This window comes from Elgaria multicarinata, chromosome 3 (assembly GCF_023053635.1).
Source record: "Elgaria multicarinata webbii isolate HBS135686 ecotype San Diego chromosome 3, rElgMul1.1.pri, whole genome shotgun sequence".
Classification (NCBI taxonomy): Eukaryota; Metazoa; Chordata; class Lepidosauria; order Squamata; family Anguidae; genus Elgaria; species Elgaria multicarinata.
The window spans coordinates 69,353,547-69,369,848 of record NC_086173.1 but is presented as its reverse complement, the minus strand read 5'-3'; the positions used below and the strand labels follow the sequence as shown (position 1 = coordinate 69,369,848).

Genomic DNA, 16,302 nt, shown 5'->3' with positions numbered 1-16,302 from the left:
GATGTATTCAAAAACTGAATGAAGGAAATTTGAGAGTCTTCCACAGCTAATGCAATAACTGCCATTGCTTTTGCATCGTCCTTAAACCATTTAGCATTCTGTGGATCTGCTCTATCTGGTGGATCCTCTGTGACTACATACCACAGTTCAGCCTGAATCAGATACATTTGCATTTTGTAAGACCATAATGCATAGTTAGAGTCATTCAGCTTTTCCAACAATTGATGCAAACCAGACATATTAGCTCCTGCCATTTCCTCTGCTTTAGGAATTTGTATCTCACCGTCCTCCTGCTCAGAGTCCTCCTCAGAGTCAGCCGACTGAGATTCTTCCTCACTTTGCAGCACTGGCTTTAGCTTGATGTCTTCCTTCATCAACAGTTTTCTGTTTTAGCAGACTCCTGGTTCTGGTTCTGATACTGCACCGTTCCCACCAAGTTCTGGTTCTTCTGCCTGGGTTAGGCTGGCGTAGACTTGCCTGGGTTAGGCTGGGCTGGGCCCATAACCTTTGTTGGGTTATTGTGCCAGAACTTTTCTCTCTCTGGAACTCTGTTTGTGCTCAGAAACAAACACACATCACGCAGGTCTTACACAGCAGAGCTGGTTTATTTCCTTCAGGCTTCTGTGCAGTCCAATTCAGATCAGTTCAGATCAGCACACTGAGGCATACACAGAGAGCAGTGATCATAGAGCAGTGATCTGTAAGCAGTGATCAGTTCCATTTTACACAAGTGAGAAACTATATACAGATCTACACAATTCTTATCTACATTACATACAGCTGTGATGAGGCTAACTTAGAATCTTGGCAAGGTTCCCAGAACAGCCTCTATCTCAAGGTAATTGCCCACAGATAGACTTTCTCTGTTTAACCCTGAGATAGCCATACACACACAATTTTAATGACTAAGCAAGTATTTCTTTCATATACTTAACAATATGTGGCCAAATTCCAGTTACAGGAACAACACAATTCTGAGAGTCTGATGCTCGGTCTTATAAGCTACTGTGCTAGTATCCTAGATTGTAGAAATGGGCAAAGTGTGGATGACTCCATGGTAAATATGCCTCCTTGAGCAAAAATATAGACCACTATGAAGCAATCTTAAATTTAACTAATTTATAGGAGGGAGTCTAAGCATATTTTTTTACAAATTATATTTATACACTAAGATGAAGTATGAAAATATGTAATAATCTCATCGGCATTTACAGTCAAACTTAAAACTGAATCAGCTACAAGTATTCTTCCTATTCTATACACATACTATGGCTGTTATATAAGCACCTCATCTTCACCATATCCTTCTGTCACTTCCCTTTTATTTTCCTAAACCCAGGTCTATTTCACATGATGGAAGGCGATAAAATAGTCCCAGCACTCTAAAACTCATCAGCATGAGTCTCAACATATCAATTTTCAAGTAGAACAACTTTAAATACATGGCAGGCTTTTAGCTTTCCTAGAAAATAATACTTCTATTGTTTCCAAAGGAAACCCTAAGTACCCAAAATTACCACGCTTTTAACATACTGACGTGTTGATGGCCTGATGCTTTCTCAAGCTCAGAGTCAGATTGACAGAAGTCAGAGTAGTTTAGAAGAACACTTAAAATGTTACATTTTACATTTGGCAAGAATTACTGCAGTGAAAAAATGACAAGGTGACTTTTGAGTTTTTTAAGTTTGGCATGAAAGTAGAGAACTAAAAAATAATTTAACTGACAAATTTCTGCTCTAGCTATGAAGTGGAAAGATAGGACAACAGCAGGACATGTGGCATTTACTTTATTCTAATGACTGAGAGTAACACTGATTATATTCTTCCTGGGTTTGCTACTTGACCCCACCATTTTACAGAGGCCTGATTTTAAATGGGCTAAACTGCAACCATAACATTTACAAGCAGCACAGTGGATTTTGTTATATATCGGTTTGAGGTTTTCTGAAATATCATGACAAAGTGGTGACAAGGTTTTGACACAATGTGCTGATGCTTACTGAAACACAATGTGACAACATAAAAATGTCATGATGTTATCAGGATCGACAAATGTAGTCACACTGGGAAAACCCATAAAGATTTTTTTCCTGAATCCATACGCTTGCTTTCTGAGTGCATATGTAAAAGAGGCACAAATTCAAGCTGACTGCAAATGAAGGGGCACGCACAAGTGGAGAAATTAACACACAGCAGGTATTGAAATGGTAAAACAAAAACAAAAAATGTTTCCCATAAACAGGTTACATCTTCAAAGCTTTAATACTTTTGCATCTTCTTTTTTCCATGACCTGAGACACAACTTTTTAATCTTGTATTCTTGTATTTAATTTTCTCCAACCTGAAAAGTTAGTATTTGTCTAGTAATATTGCTTCAGAAGGATGGAGTATGTGGTTGCAATTGGGTGTCAACTGAAGATACTATTCACATACTGCTAGAATGCTCTATTTATAACGATCTTACAACCAAATATATCCATCCACTGTTAAGATTGTTGAAGGGATGGCCACCCCTCGTTAAGGTTTGTTTCCTATTGTCTGATGTTGAGAAGTATGTATCTTTTAGAACATCTGAATTTCTTGTCAATGCTCTACAAATACGTGCCATAAAGTTTAAAGGCTGTATAGGAAATTATTCAACTCTTAATGGCCTGTTAGTAGAGTTCTAAATTGTATTGTTTTCCTCCCTGTGTTTGTGTATAATGGCAATTTGCTAAGACACAATAATCTATGATGTATGCTTCAGAGAAAGCTGAAATATGGAACAGAGCCAACTGAACTATCCAACATTTCCATGCCTCTAAGAAAAGAAGTGCTCCTGTAGAAGCTTTAATTGGGTGCATAAACAAGCCTATATAGAATCTTAAAGATAATACAACACATTGTATTCCATATAATTTGAAACATTACCATGCACATCATATTTGTGCTTTGGGGTAGCTAATTTTACATGGCTAGGTTCACATACAGCACTAACCTATGGTATGGGTTGTCATGTTGTGGGAACACAGCTGTGCTAACAAACCACAAACAACCCCGAAAGAGAACTCATGATTGTTGTTGGGTTGTGTTTAAACCATGGGTTGTTGTTACATGCGAGTCCAGGACTGAGCATTGCTTATGGAAGGTTTCACTATGCTACAGTGATGTGGGATTCAGAGAGGGAGCAGGTGAAGGAGGGGAAAACAAATAAAACCAGGTATTGAAAAAGCAAAGCACGGTTTCCTCCATTATCTGCCAGACAAACCCTGGATAAGGAAAATGAAAATGGGTTAAATAAACTATGGGTTAGTGTTATGTGCAAATCAGGACACAGTTTCTCCCCCCTCTAATATTATACTTCTATCTAATATAGTAATAAAATATGGTAATTAAATGTTGAATTTTGCTAAAATTCATGATTCAAGAGCACAGCTCATTTACTGAAGGCTTGAATATACATTGCATATAAGTGCATTTCTCTTTATAGAAGGCAGAGTTTAAAAAACATTGAGAAATATTTACTATATTACTGAGGGCCAGTTACCTCAACATATGGAACTGATAAAATATGCTTCTGTGTTGGTGCCTTTCACAGCTGCAGATAATATTTACAAGCATTTTTATTAGCTTCCAGAAGCAGACAGGTTAAAGATTTAAATTAGTATCATTTTGCTAAGTAATAAATGTTCATATTTTAAATTAACAACTGGAAACAATAATTTTTTGAAAGTTAGTCTCAATAAAAACTAGCAGAATTCAAAACATTTGTTCATTACATGTCTATTGCACTCTCCTTCAGAAAGTTCAGAGCAGTTTATATGGAATCCTAATAAGCTCCCATCCAGCCACTGACCAGGTAGAGACCTGCTTTTGACCATTTTACTCATCGTTCTTTGGTGTCCAAGTTAATAAATACTCACAGATGTTAATGCCTGGGCTTGTCTGCCAGGTAAGAAAGATGAGCAGTGCAATCCTATACATGTTTACTTAGAAATAAGTCCCACTATATTCAGTGGGGCTTTGTAATGGTAAATATATATAGGATTGCAGCTTAAACTAGAAGTGGGATACAGATTGCACTGCTACATTCACAGTTCTATTTATGGAACATTCTCTATTGCTATTCTCTATAGAGAAATGGCATTCCCTATTCTGAGTCTTCTGTCTTTTATTTGCCCCACAAAAATCTTGGCACAAATGAAATCTATTTTGGACTCACTTCTCTACCTTTTCCTAAATAAACTGTGTCAGAAGCAAATTGCATAGGTATGTAGAGCTTGCTGCAAGCACTCTAACTAGCATTTGCACATCTCTAATAACTGGAACAGTGTTCCTTCTATGTAATCACAGAATGAAAATTGCTAGAACCAAAGGAAGCTATAGAATTTGCAAATTTATGGCTGTCATTAAAATTATGGTGGAGGTGGAAAAGCCCATTGACTGCCAGATTGTCTTGATATAGTAGACTTAACATCTGAGGACACTTTAAAAGAACGATCAATACCAGGACCAGACAATAGTACAAGGAACAAGCTGATTCTGAAATAAAGACAACAAGCAATCTAACAATGAAGGAGTATGGAGCCACTAAATCAGTGCCACAGCGCATGACATGATGGAATAAGAACAAAAGTAAAAGAGAGGCTTTATGTATTCTGAGTTTATCTGAAAAGTGCCAGTTATTGTGTGGAGAACAAAGAAATACTGTAACAAAGAAATGGTGGCTGTATTCTAACTCACTTTGAATATCCATGTGAAGTGGGCAAAACTTAATTTGGACTCACAGGAAAAGGAATGCAACTTTGTCCATGGAAACCTTTTGTATACTCAGTATCCACGCAACCAGTTTTCACTTACCACAAGGTTGTTGTTTTTCTTCGCTAGACTATTTTCGATGTATAGAACTGATGAAATTAGGGTATGTGATGGATGCAACACCTGTGTTGTAATTCCAAAACAATAAAAATGTGGCCAGCCTCAGGGTTTTTACTATGAAGTATCGGATAGCCCAACCTATCAAGGAAGCTTAACGAAAACAAATTAAAAAGCAAATGTAAACTATCTACTTAAAAGTACATTAGATATAAAATCCCTAACACCTTTAAGCAATGTACTCTTTTCCCTGCAACACTGCCTCTACCACCCAATACTCTGAGAAAAGGATTTTGGAAACAATGTACTTGTTAACATTGTAGTTCTTGATATAGTTGGAAAAAAGTGCATGATGAGTAGCACAGTAGGGTGAGGTGAAACGTTTCATGTATGATTAGTTAAAACATAGACTTACCTATGAAATAGGCGAGCAGTATGGCAAGCAAGATTGCAGCAGCAATAGCTGATAAAGCAGCGCATTTCCAGCTACAGTACTTGGAAGGCTTTTTCAGCTTGAATGCATTTCTGGAGAAAGTATTTCTAGGTAACAGTCTGGGAGGCGGTGTGTAAACTGTTCCTGAGGTCAAAGGGTATCCAGGGGAAGAACTACTGAACAGAGGAGTTGTTCCAGAAGATGTCTTGAACAAAAAATGCCTGAAATGCAGACAAATTGACTTTTGTTAACAAATGCAGGACAGGACAGTAACTCAGCATTCGGAATATAAAATATGCTAGTGTCAAAAGATGTAAAGAGAAAAGGAAGCTTTATTTTGCTCATGATGCTTGTAGGATAATGTCTGAGAATTGTTTGAAGGAAATATACAAATTTTCAAATCAATCCAGTTCTTTTTGTACTGTTTTGAAACAGATTCTCATACTAGGAGATTAAAGATAGACGCTGTAATAAAAATCACTGCTTTCTTCCTTATCTAATTACTAAATGCCAGCCCGAACAAAAAGATCTTGATCTGAAATACACTCAGGCTTCAGCTCTGGCAAATTTCCAGAGGAAGAGAGTGACAAATACAAAACAGCAACTGAAAGCACATAATCTATATGCTGCTGAAAATCAAACTTGGACAAATTGTATAGTTAGGAAGTTGCTCTCAATCACAGTTTGGGTTTCCCATGGGACACTGGTAGTTCATTAAGACTAATTATACCAAGAAGGCTACTGGAAGCCATATGGAGTATATGTATATAAAAAGCAAGCCCAACCTCTGTAAAATCAGTGTAATGGGTTATCAATGATCCACCCAATCAAGAAACAGATTATTCACCATTTACAGGGCATGAAAATTGTCCAAAAGCATCCACCTGTATAACACACTTGAATAATTAAATCTCAAAATTACAAAAAGTTGAATTAGAAAGAATAGGTCATAGCTATCTTTACAGAAGAAATGAGTGAGAATTAAGAACATCAGAAGTGCCATGCTGGATCAGACCAAGGGTCCATCCAGTCCAGCACTCTGTTCACACAGAGGCCAACCAGCCATCAGCCAGGGATGAACAAGCAGAACATGGTGCAACAGCACCCTCCCACCCATGTTCCCCAGCAACTAGTGCACACAGGCTTACTGCCTCAAAAACTGGAGATAGCATACAACCATCAGGGCTAGTAGCCATTGATAGCCTTTGCCTCCAGAAATTTACCCAACCCCTTTTAAAGCCATCCAAATTGGTGGCCATCACTACATCTTGTGGTAGTGAGTTCCATAATTTAACTATGCGCTGTGTGAAGAAGTACTTCTTTTTATTTGTTCTGGATCTCCCACCAATGAGCTTCATGGGATGACCCCGGGTTCTAGTATTTTGAGAGAGGGAGAAAAATGTCTCTCTATCCACATTCTCCATAGCATGAATAATTTTGTACACCTCTAGCATGTCTCCCCTTAGTCTCCTTTTTTCCAAACTAAACAATCCCAGTTGATGTAACCTTCCCTCATAGGGAAGATGCTCCAGCCCCTTAATCATTTTAGTTGTCCATTTCTGCACTTTTTCCAGCTCTATAATATCCTTCTACGAAAAACAGGGTTTCATGTTATGGCAACTGCCTCCCTCGTATGTAACTTCTTGTGCTTTTGATAAGACCCGTGCCGAGGTTGAGCAAGGATGTCTCCAGCCAGCTGTGAGATACTCCTCAGTGCCCATTGGGGTGGGGGTCTTGTTGATAAGGCTTGGAGGTACCTCTGTGTCTAGAAGAGATGGGACTTGCTTCTGGCTCCAAGGTCATCTTTCTCTGATACGTTCTGCTATCGGGTGTGGGGCAAAGGGTTTAGGACAACCTTGGAGCCTCAAGTGAAGACTGCAACTTTATTATTTTCCATGAGGAGGCACGAAGGTGGGGGCCAGGGCCAGAAGTGTGCATGCTTTTGTACTTTTATTCACATTGGAGTAAGGGGCTTCAGGTGGGCTTTTCAGATTTCTTTATCAGGTAACATGTTATTTCATCTTAAGTCCTGTATGGATTTTTAAAGAAAGCCGATGGAATTGATTTCAGCAGTTGCTAACTAAGCCTTTGTCAAGGGTTTCATAGATGGACTCATAGATTGACCATAGTTCATGCAACCCCAGTTAAAAGAAAAGACAGCAGTGATGTGAAAGACCTCCTTCTGAGACCCTGGAAAGCTGCTGCCCTCAGAGTAAGCAATACTGGGCTAAATGGAGAAATGGCTAGATTGATATGATGTAACTTCCTATTTTCCTCCACCCTTATAAACAATTTCTCTCCAATCTGCCAAGATCAAGATGGTTTATAAAGTACAATGTCTACAATAAAAAAAAACCCAAAACTTTGCACCATTCTCTGCATAGTCAGCTAACTTCCAATCAACAACATGTATTTATTCTTGGAATTAAATACAGTAACACATAATTGTTGATCTAACTGATACTGAAGTCAAATGAACACTCTCAATTTACTAATTAGTACTGGTGCGTAAAAGAAAACTGTTGCACATATACAATAGTTGTTGTCAGCTAGCAATAGGTTGTATCTAATGATGTCTGTCTGGCAATGGAACATCATCTGTCATCTTATATAAGAATATTTATTTATTTATTTAAAACATTTGTATCCTACCCTATATCATTAAGATCTCAGGTAGTGTAAGGCTTATTACTCGAGATCTACCAGACCGATTTTGCTCATTTTTGTTTTAAACTGAAGCTTGACTAGTGTAGATGTGCAAAAAGGTTTGAAAGTTTGAAAAAGTTTAAAGCTCAAGCTTTAATAGAAATTAATTTCCTCTGGTCCAAACAGGCAAGGCAGACCCTCTGCCAGTAGGATGATGGGCAGCCCTGCTTGGTCCTGGGTGCAGCTGCACAATTAGGCTGTCACTGCCAGAGAGGAGGGAGCCAATCAGGACACACAAGAGAGGGGTCAGGACATGCTGCAAGCAAATTTCGGAGGGGGGATTCACAATGTCTGAGGCACATTTGCATTATTCATGAGCCCCTCAGAGTGGCAAAAAAGCAGGGAAGGAGCAGGACTACTAGTATTCATGGTAACATGGGCTTTACACTAGCTGGAACAGATTCCTACTCCTTGCTGCAGCCCCCCTATTTTGGAGGATTGGACACCCTCAAGAGCAGATAGGGGGCACTGTGGGAAGAGAGGAAAGAAAAGTTCCATTGTGAGCAGAGCTCTCACAATGTTGGATTTCACCCAATTGCTTCAATTGACCTTGGGTAGATATTAACTTTCCAAGAATTTCCATTTGTTATTGCTGGATTTTAGTTTGCACTACTTATCACTCTATCACAGGATCTATTAGACTGTATAAATACAACTAGGCCATATAATTTATTCTTATTGCAGAAACCCACCCCTATTCCAGGATAGCCGTATTGTTAGGTGTGGTGAAATGTCCTGCTTCAGGTGCCAAATCTGGAGATACTGTTAATGGTCCACAAATTGTCCATTATATTTAGTTTTCCTGCATCAAGTACAAAATTGTTTTAGGCAGTCTCTGCTTTATTCCCAGTGAATCACCAAAAGCATGCTACTATGGACAGGGAATGTTGTTTAAGTAATAACAGCTGCAAAATGCATGTCGTGACTGTACCTCCAACCCTGCGAGGTAGGACTGTTTGCAAGACACCCTTCGTCTATATTCCTCAGAGATAAACCATCACTCGGAAATGTGAGAATCCAGGCTTATGGCTTTTATATATGAAGAAGGATAGTTTCCTTTTCCAGCGCTTCCTTAAATTCCTTAAAAACCAGGTTAGCATGTTTGCCAAGCTGTCCAAAACATGGATAAGGCCAACCTTCAGGCTAGGCAAAAAAAAATCTAAATAAACTCTGGTTTCTCATTCAGGATTTTTATTCAAGAACCAAGCAAAAACAAGTTCAGAAATGGTCAATTGCTCTTAAAATAAAATGAAACATGAAACTAGCTAACTAAAACTTACTTAACACAACGCTAAGAGTATCTTATCAAAACAGCTTTCAGGTGGGGGTGAGAGCTCCATAGAATGACAGAACTCAGTCTTAACTCTTTGCCAACTCTATAAGACGACAAAGGAAGAGCTCAGAGAACAAATGTATTTCAATGGGGACTGGGCAGCTCCCAACTGATCATGCATCTACTAATGCTTTTGGTGTGTACCTTGCAAACAGATGAATCATGGGGGGAAGAGTCAACCAAAGAGATACAGAAGTGCAAATTTTTGATGGCGGTTTCTTTGTTTAACAACATTTTTAGAAAGGGGTGGCGGAAGCTGGATTCATCACATCTCCCCATTTCCGAAAACCAATTGTGGGGAGGTATGTTGTCAGAAGTGCTTGACCCGACTGATTTACAGGGAAACTGGAGGTGTGAATAAACTAAAAAACAATTCGTGTCTTAATGGTTGCAAGCTTTGAACTCTTTCTCTTAAAAAGCAGCCTATACATTGTATATCATATCCCAATTTTATTGGAATGCCTAGGAAAATTATATTTGGCTTGCAACAAACCCTAGTATTCAACATATAAACATGCACTCTCTCCACTCATGCATGCACATATAATGTAAATGATCAGTATTAATGATTAATAAAGTGATTGTCACCATCAGTACTTTCTGCATTTAATTTCTTTCTGACCTCACTGTTTACACTGCTTCTCTGTTCCTCTCTCACTGCTCACACCATATGTACTGTATAATCTCCCCATAATACTCTACGCATCTGATGAACTAGTCTATAGTTCATGAAAGTTTATGCCAGAATATTTTTTTTAGTCTTTAAGGTGCCACAAGATTATATTGGTTTTGGTACAATAGACTAACATGGTTACGCTCTGGAAATATAAAGGAAGCAATCCACATATATACTCATATAAACCCTACGAGATATATGGCCATCATGCAGAAATGGTACTAAGCTGATTGTTCCCTAGGACTATGGACTAGTCACATATGCATATTCATCACTATGATTTGCAAATACCAACTGATGATTCAGATGCACAAATGATCCATCACAGAGATAACATTACAGACACAACTTTCACATCCACCAATGCCATGTCAAACACAATGCTTTTCAATAGAGACAGTTCACATATTCAACGACTAGTCATCAACTGTACAGACAGTAATTAAGTGATTTAATAGATTGTACAAAAACAAGGAAGAATTAGACTTGTTTTTGTTGCTTCAAAGGGCAGGATTAGAACCAGCGGGTGTCAGTTGCACTGGAGCGGATTTTGACTAAACATTAGAAGAAATGTCTTTACAGTACAAGGTGTTTGACTGTGGAACAGACTGCTTTGGAAGGTGGCGGGCCTTCCTCCTCTCATGATATTTAAGCATAGTCTGGGTGGTTATATTTCAGGGATACTGTAGCTGCACAATGCACTGCACTGTATTTAGAAAGGGGTTGGACTAGATGACCTCCAAAATCCCTTCCAATTCTATGATTCTAACTGCAGAGGCACAAAAATAAGGGAAATATTTGCACATTATTTGTTGATATTTATGATATTTACATAAGCCACCTAATAACATTTTCTGGGCAGCTCACAAAACAGAAGGCACTATGAGCGTATCAATCCTTGGAACAACGATACCTGTTCTTTGGGCATTAAGATTAATCCATTCCTTTTTTTCCAAAAATCAATGTCTATAGCATATGATACTTAGCACTACAGACAGAAAGGTCGGTAATATAGGATGTCAGATTAGCAGTTGTAATGAAAGACAGGAAAGAGGAGTCAATCCGTGTAACAGCACACTGAGAAAGCGTACCGAGTATGACTCATGTCTAGAAAGCAAAGAAGCATATGTGGGGAGCTAACAGCACTTTTGTGCTGCTGAAGAGGTAATTCTCTAGGACAGCGGCCTTTCTTTGTGGAAATGAGGCAAGGATTGACGTCTTGGTGATTTCAGCAAAGATGTAGTTAACGGCATATTAATCACATTTTCCTCTGTCTAGAATTATGCAGTGTTATGGAAGACATTTTCAATTGTGTTAGAAAAAGTAATAATTTCAGAGGGGAAAAACCATAATTAGAACAAAAGGCAAAAGAGCACAGTCTAGGTTTATAATGAGCGGCAGGCAATGAAGCAAAGTTACTATTCTCTTAGAAACATATTGGCAGAATCTGATTTCAATGAAGATAATGTTTCTTGTTTTTTCGATGTAATCCTATTTCTATCTTTTTGTTATTGCTTTCCTTTCCCCCCAGAAAAGACTTTTCCCAGTGCTGACCTGATGCACAGTACATATTCATTTAAGCCTAGTACAGACCTTAAACTCCTGGCTAACCAGGAGTTATTCATGTGAAGTATGTTTTTGTGTATATATTTTTATGTTTTAAAAATTTGTATATTGTTTTTAATTGTTTTAATCTTATGTGAACTGCCCAGAGAGCTTCAGCTATTGGGTGGTATAGAAATGTAATAATAATAATAGTAATAATAATGCTTCCTTCATCCTCCCCACAGTGTTTAGGAGGGGGAAGCATGTGGCTCAGAGGGTCTCAGGTTCAATTCCTGACGTCTCCTGTAGGGCAGCAAAATCTCCCCCTGGAGATCCATTGCCAATCAGTGTTGATAATTCTGGGTTAGATGGACCAATGGTGTGACTCAGTTCTTAAACATGAATGTGTTTGAGCATGGCAATTTAAATCAGAAGGAAAATATTCATAATGCACCATCTTCAAAGGGCCATACAGTATTCTGGTTATGTGACACAGCAGGAGTGGAACATAGCCAGGAAGAAAGTTATGGAAAATATGGAAAGCATTCTATGTATTTTTATTAGGTCATAGTGATTTGACTTTTATTAGGTTAAGTATTTTAAAAATACTCCCTCATAAAAGATTAAAATGCAAAATAAAAAGTTAATTGATCTTTTGAAAACTTTATCATATGCAATATAGAGACTAGAGGTTGCTTGATGTGTGCCATTTTCCTTTCCCAATTACACATGGATGTAGTAATTAAAAGATAATGAGTAAAGACTGTACACACAAGTCTATATTGTTGCACTTATATGGATTGGGAAGCCAACATTGACAATAGATCCCCAATATGTACATACAGGATAAAATAGACATGCAAATATATGTGCACAGTGAAAGATCATCACCTATGGTAAGGTCTACAGATGTATCGTTTTTCTCCTTTACTGATGAAGGGAAAATGTCATGTGTGAAACAGTTTTGAGTTCAGTAATTAAAGTATTACACAGGGCAGAATTCTATTTTGAGTGCATATCTCCAGATAGATAAGCATATGCACAAATATGCTGTAAGGAGAAACATATGGAGAATCATCTCGTTTGTCCACACAAGCATATGCCCATGGACACAGATACACACACATTGCTGTTTCAGTGGGTTTGCTGGCCTGCAGCATATAATCAATATTCAAGTAAGTGTTCATGGTTTAGTAACCAAGGAAATGCCATTAGGCAGAGAAACGTTTATTTAAAATCAACACATAAATACCATCATGACACTTAATATCTATTCAAGCACAATCTGACACCTTTCAGGATTAACCAGATTTTTACCAAACATTATCTAAAATCTAGTATACCAGTCCACTAATTTTTCTTCTTCTTAAATGGTGGCTAACTAGGCCCTAGAGGCAACTTTATTTTTTAAAAATAATAATAATAATGCAAGTGTTAAGTCAGACTGTCATATGTGGTGCCTTAAATTCCAGCATAGCTTGTCACTGCCATCTTGGATCTTTTAACACAGACACTGTTGGACACACAGAAACACAGTGTTTGAAAGCTGCCTGACAGGAAAGTAGCATGTAAGACTAAAAGGCAGGTGCCAGCCTTTAGGCGCCTTGTTCTGTCAAAGCATTAAGCTGAACCTAGAGGGACATACCTGTACTCAGAACAGATCTTAAAACAGGTAGAGGAACAATACAATTGCTGAAGTAGCATCATATGGTTACATAAGTGGCAACACTTTTCAGAAAACCACTTTACCATCTACAGCAATTTTGCAGTTTTTTGGGCAATAGGGGAAATGCTGACACTTGCCCTCCTGTGTAACATTCTTTCCTAAGTCTATAGGGGAATTGTCTTCACTACTCAATCAGTGATCAAAAAGTTTTATTTTTTGTCAAGGAAGGCATACATATATTGTCACACAGCAGGCTTTGTAAAATCAGCAAAGCCAGACACATGATGTTCTAATTCATAACACAATACACATGGCTTGAATTGCTTGGTTCATTTGTGCACAAATAACCCACAGTGAGGAAGTATTCCTCATGACAAGCTACTCTTATATGTGGACAGCAATGTGAATCAAGTTTCCACTTACCTTTATTCACGTGTATATTACAATTATGGTAACCTTGACTCTAGAATTAGCTTGTTAGAAAGAACCTAAATGTGATCTATGTTACAGGATACATGGTGCTCCTGTAGTGTGAGGAACAGCATGTGGCGAAAACATATGTATTTTGTGCCTCTGGACTGCCCAGTTGGGAAAACCATTTTGCACGTTTTCCCCATAGGGGCAAAAAGTCAGTTGTGGAGCATAGCTAACCTCCCCATTGTCCGATCTGCCCCAAATTTTGCCCAATGATAGTTACATAATTTGTTAGCAGATAAGTTTAGAGCATAACAAAACTTACTATAGGATGTTATAGGGAAAAAAGGATTAACTACCCACAAAGGGCCTCATGGATGTTGTGGGCACACAATTGAGTTCAGGGGTTCAATAAAATCTCCTGTCTGTGCCCCCCCCCCAAGTCAGGTACACACAGCACACTCGTGGACCCACTCACTCTCTGAGTGTCCACAAAACCCAACAACCCTCATCCGGAGCCTCCATTGTGTGCCACAATGGAGGCTCCAAATAATACTCATTTTCCCCTGTTGTGTTAAGAGGGCCTTTATGCCCACCATTTACGCAATGGGGAAATGCACAATTTCTGGAGCATCCATTGTTGCGCAATGGGGCCTTTATAGCTGCCATTTACACAATGGGGGGAAATGAGTAATTTCCAGAGTTAGGGCAGATGACTGAGAGCTTATCAGGCCTCGCCAAGCCTCAAAGGAAGCCTGACAAGTGGGGATGGACAATGGTGGGGTGAGCATCTGACGGATTAGACATGGGTGAGTTCACTCATCCCGGTATTGGGTGCAATATGAGCTCCCACCCCCAAATGATTTGTTTATATTGAGGGAAGTTGGCTGGAGGCTTCAGAATATTCATGCTAAGCTGTGGAATGCAGCCAGAGGTGGAGGATTTTCAGGAGCCCTAGATATGACCCCACCAAAAAAACACCTGCCCGTTCAACTCCCCCCCCCCCCAGCCTGGAGCTCCCAACCAAGCTCTCCCAGAATTCGCACCCAGCTGTGAACAAAACACCCAACTTTTGTGTTTTCAGTTCAACCATATCCCACAAACCACCATGACTTTGCCAATGATATGTACATATGAACAAGCATAATATAAAAGAAAAGTGGTCCTGATAATTATTTTAGAAGTTAATTCAATGAGACAACATGCATGCATGTGTCCCTACTATGAGTAGAAGTATTGTCTCACTGTGTGTTTTAAGCACATAATATTAAGCTTCAGACAATCCTCTTTCAGCTCAAGCAGTACTTCTACATCTGAAGAAGGAAGATCATTTTTTAATGAGCTGCCAGACTCCTTGTGACCTCATCTCACACTCTGACAAACAACGATGATGTCCCAGCATACCATACATTTGTTAGTAACAGTATTAATAATGCTAATAATATGTTGTCCTTCAGTGGGGGCTTTTTTTTTTTGAATGAGAAAAATATCAAAGCTTCTCATGTTAATTAATGAGTTAAGCCTCATAACCTCCCCTGAGAAAAGGGCAGACTCTTAAGCTTGTTTACATCTCCAGAAGGACATGCCTATCCTGGCTGTCAAAAAATTCTCAACAAGTAAGCTATGCCATTCGCTAAATAGTCTTCAATTCAAAAGCTAAATGGCTAACACATAAAAGCCACGAGGAAGCCAGTTAATCCAGAAATGGTATGGTGGTAGGGTCTTGGAGAATCATGGGAGTAAAAGAAGCCATCGTGGCTTCTACCCTCAGCCATTATTTGCATAATTAGCCACTATGCACTATGGTGCGTGGCACAGCAGGGATGGCTTCTTACAACTTACAGGAGGGATTGTAGGATGATACGAAGCCATCCCTTCCACGCTGCGTGCCGGGTTCAGACAACACAACAACCTGGGTTGCATCGCGGGTAATTATGCAAAGGGAAGCTATGCATGCAGCGTGCGCGGCCCACATAGAGCCAGGGAAGAAGCCACGATAGCTTCTTTTACCCTTGAGGTCTTCCATCCCTGGCCCATTGCTTCACACCCCAAAACAGAGCTCATGTACTCAGGGAGCTTCAGCTATTGGGCGGTATAAAAATGCAATAAATAAAATAATAAATAAATAAACCTGCAGAACATGAGTGAAAGAATACATGTATACAAAGGCCACAAATATTGTATCAGGATTTAAGTGGGGAGACATAGTGGCAATGCCAAACTGGCCAGCTGGTCACCATCTTACATTATGTACATAGACTAAGGGTAGAATTTGAAGCCATCGTTCCAAAAAGATTTGGTCAGTTCACTGGTCAAATCTTGTCAAATAATAGGCAAGTATTTTTAAAGCATTAACTTTATTACAACAAGAAAAGGATACTAATGTTTATAAACACAACGACATTAAGTATTTTTGTTTCTAGGTTTTAACTATGTTAGGCAAGGTTTCTAACTTCTTTGCTTGGCTTTCATCTTGGAACGCCAAGGTCAACTCACAGTTATGATTTTTTAAAAAGGGGATTAATATAGAAGTAACAGCAACTATTAAACTATTGTGAACCGCCCAGAGAGCTCCGGCTATTGGGCGGTATAGAAATGTAATAAATAAAAAATAAAAATAAATGTCAGGGTTGCATCCAATGGTGTCATTTTGTTAGCGCAAAGCTTCAACCACT

General features: G+C 38.8%; 1 protein-coding gene across 3 annotated transcripts in view; it reads right to left on the bottom strand.

The window, feature by feature from the left end:
- The window catches only part of LOC134394813 (teneurin-2), a 626,553-nt gene that overhangs the window by 254,066 nt on the left and 356,185 nt on the right, over positions 1–16,302 (bottom strand). For all 3 annotated transcript variants that reach the window (XM_063120558.1, XM_063120559.1, XM_063120560.1), the window contains one exon: positions 5,270–5,508. In XM_063120558.1, coding sequence (XP_062976628.1) covers positions 5,270–5,508 — 239 coding nt within the window. The remainder of the gene's footprint in view (positions 1–5,269; positions 5,509–16,302) is intronic.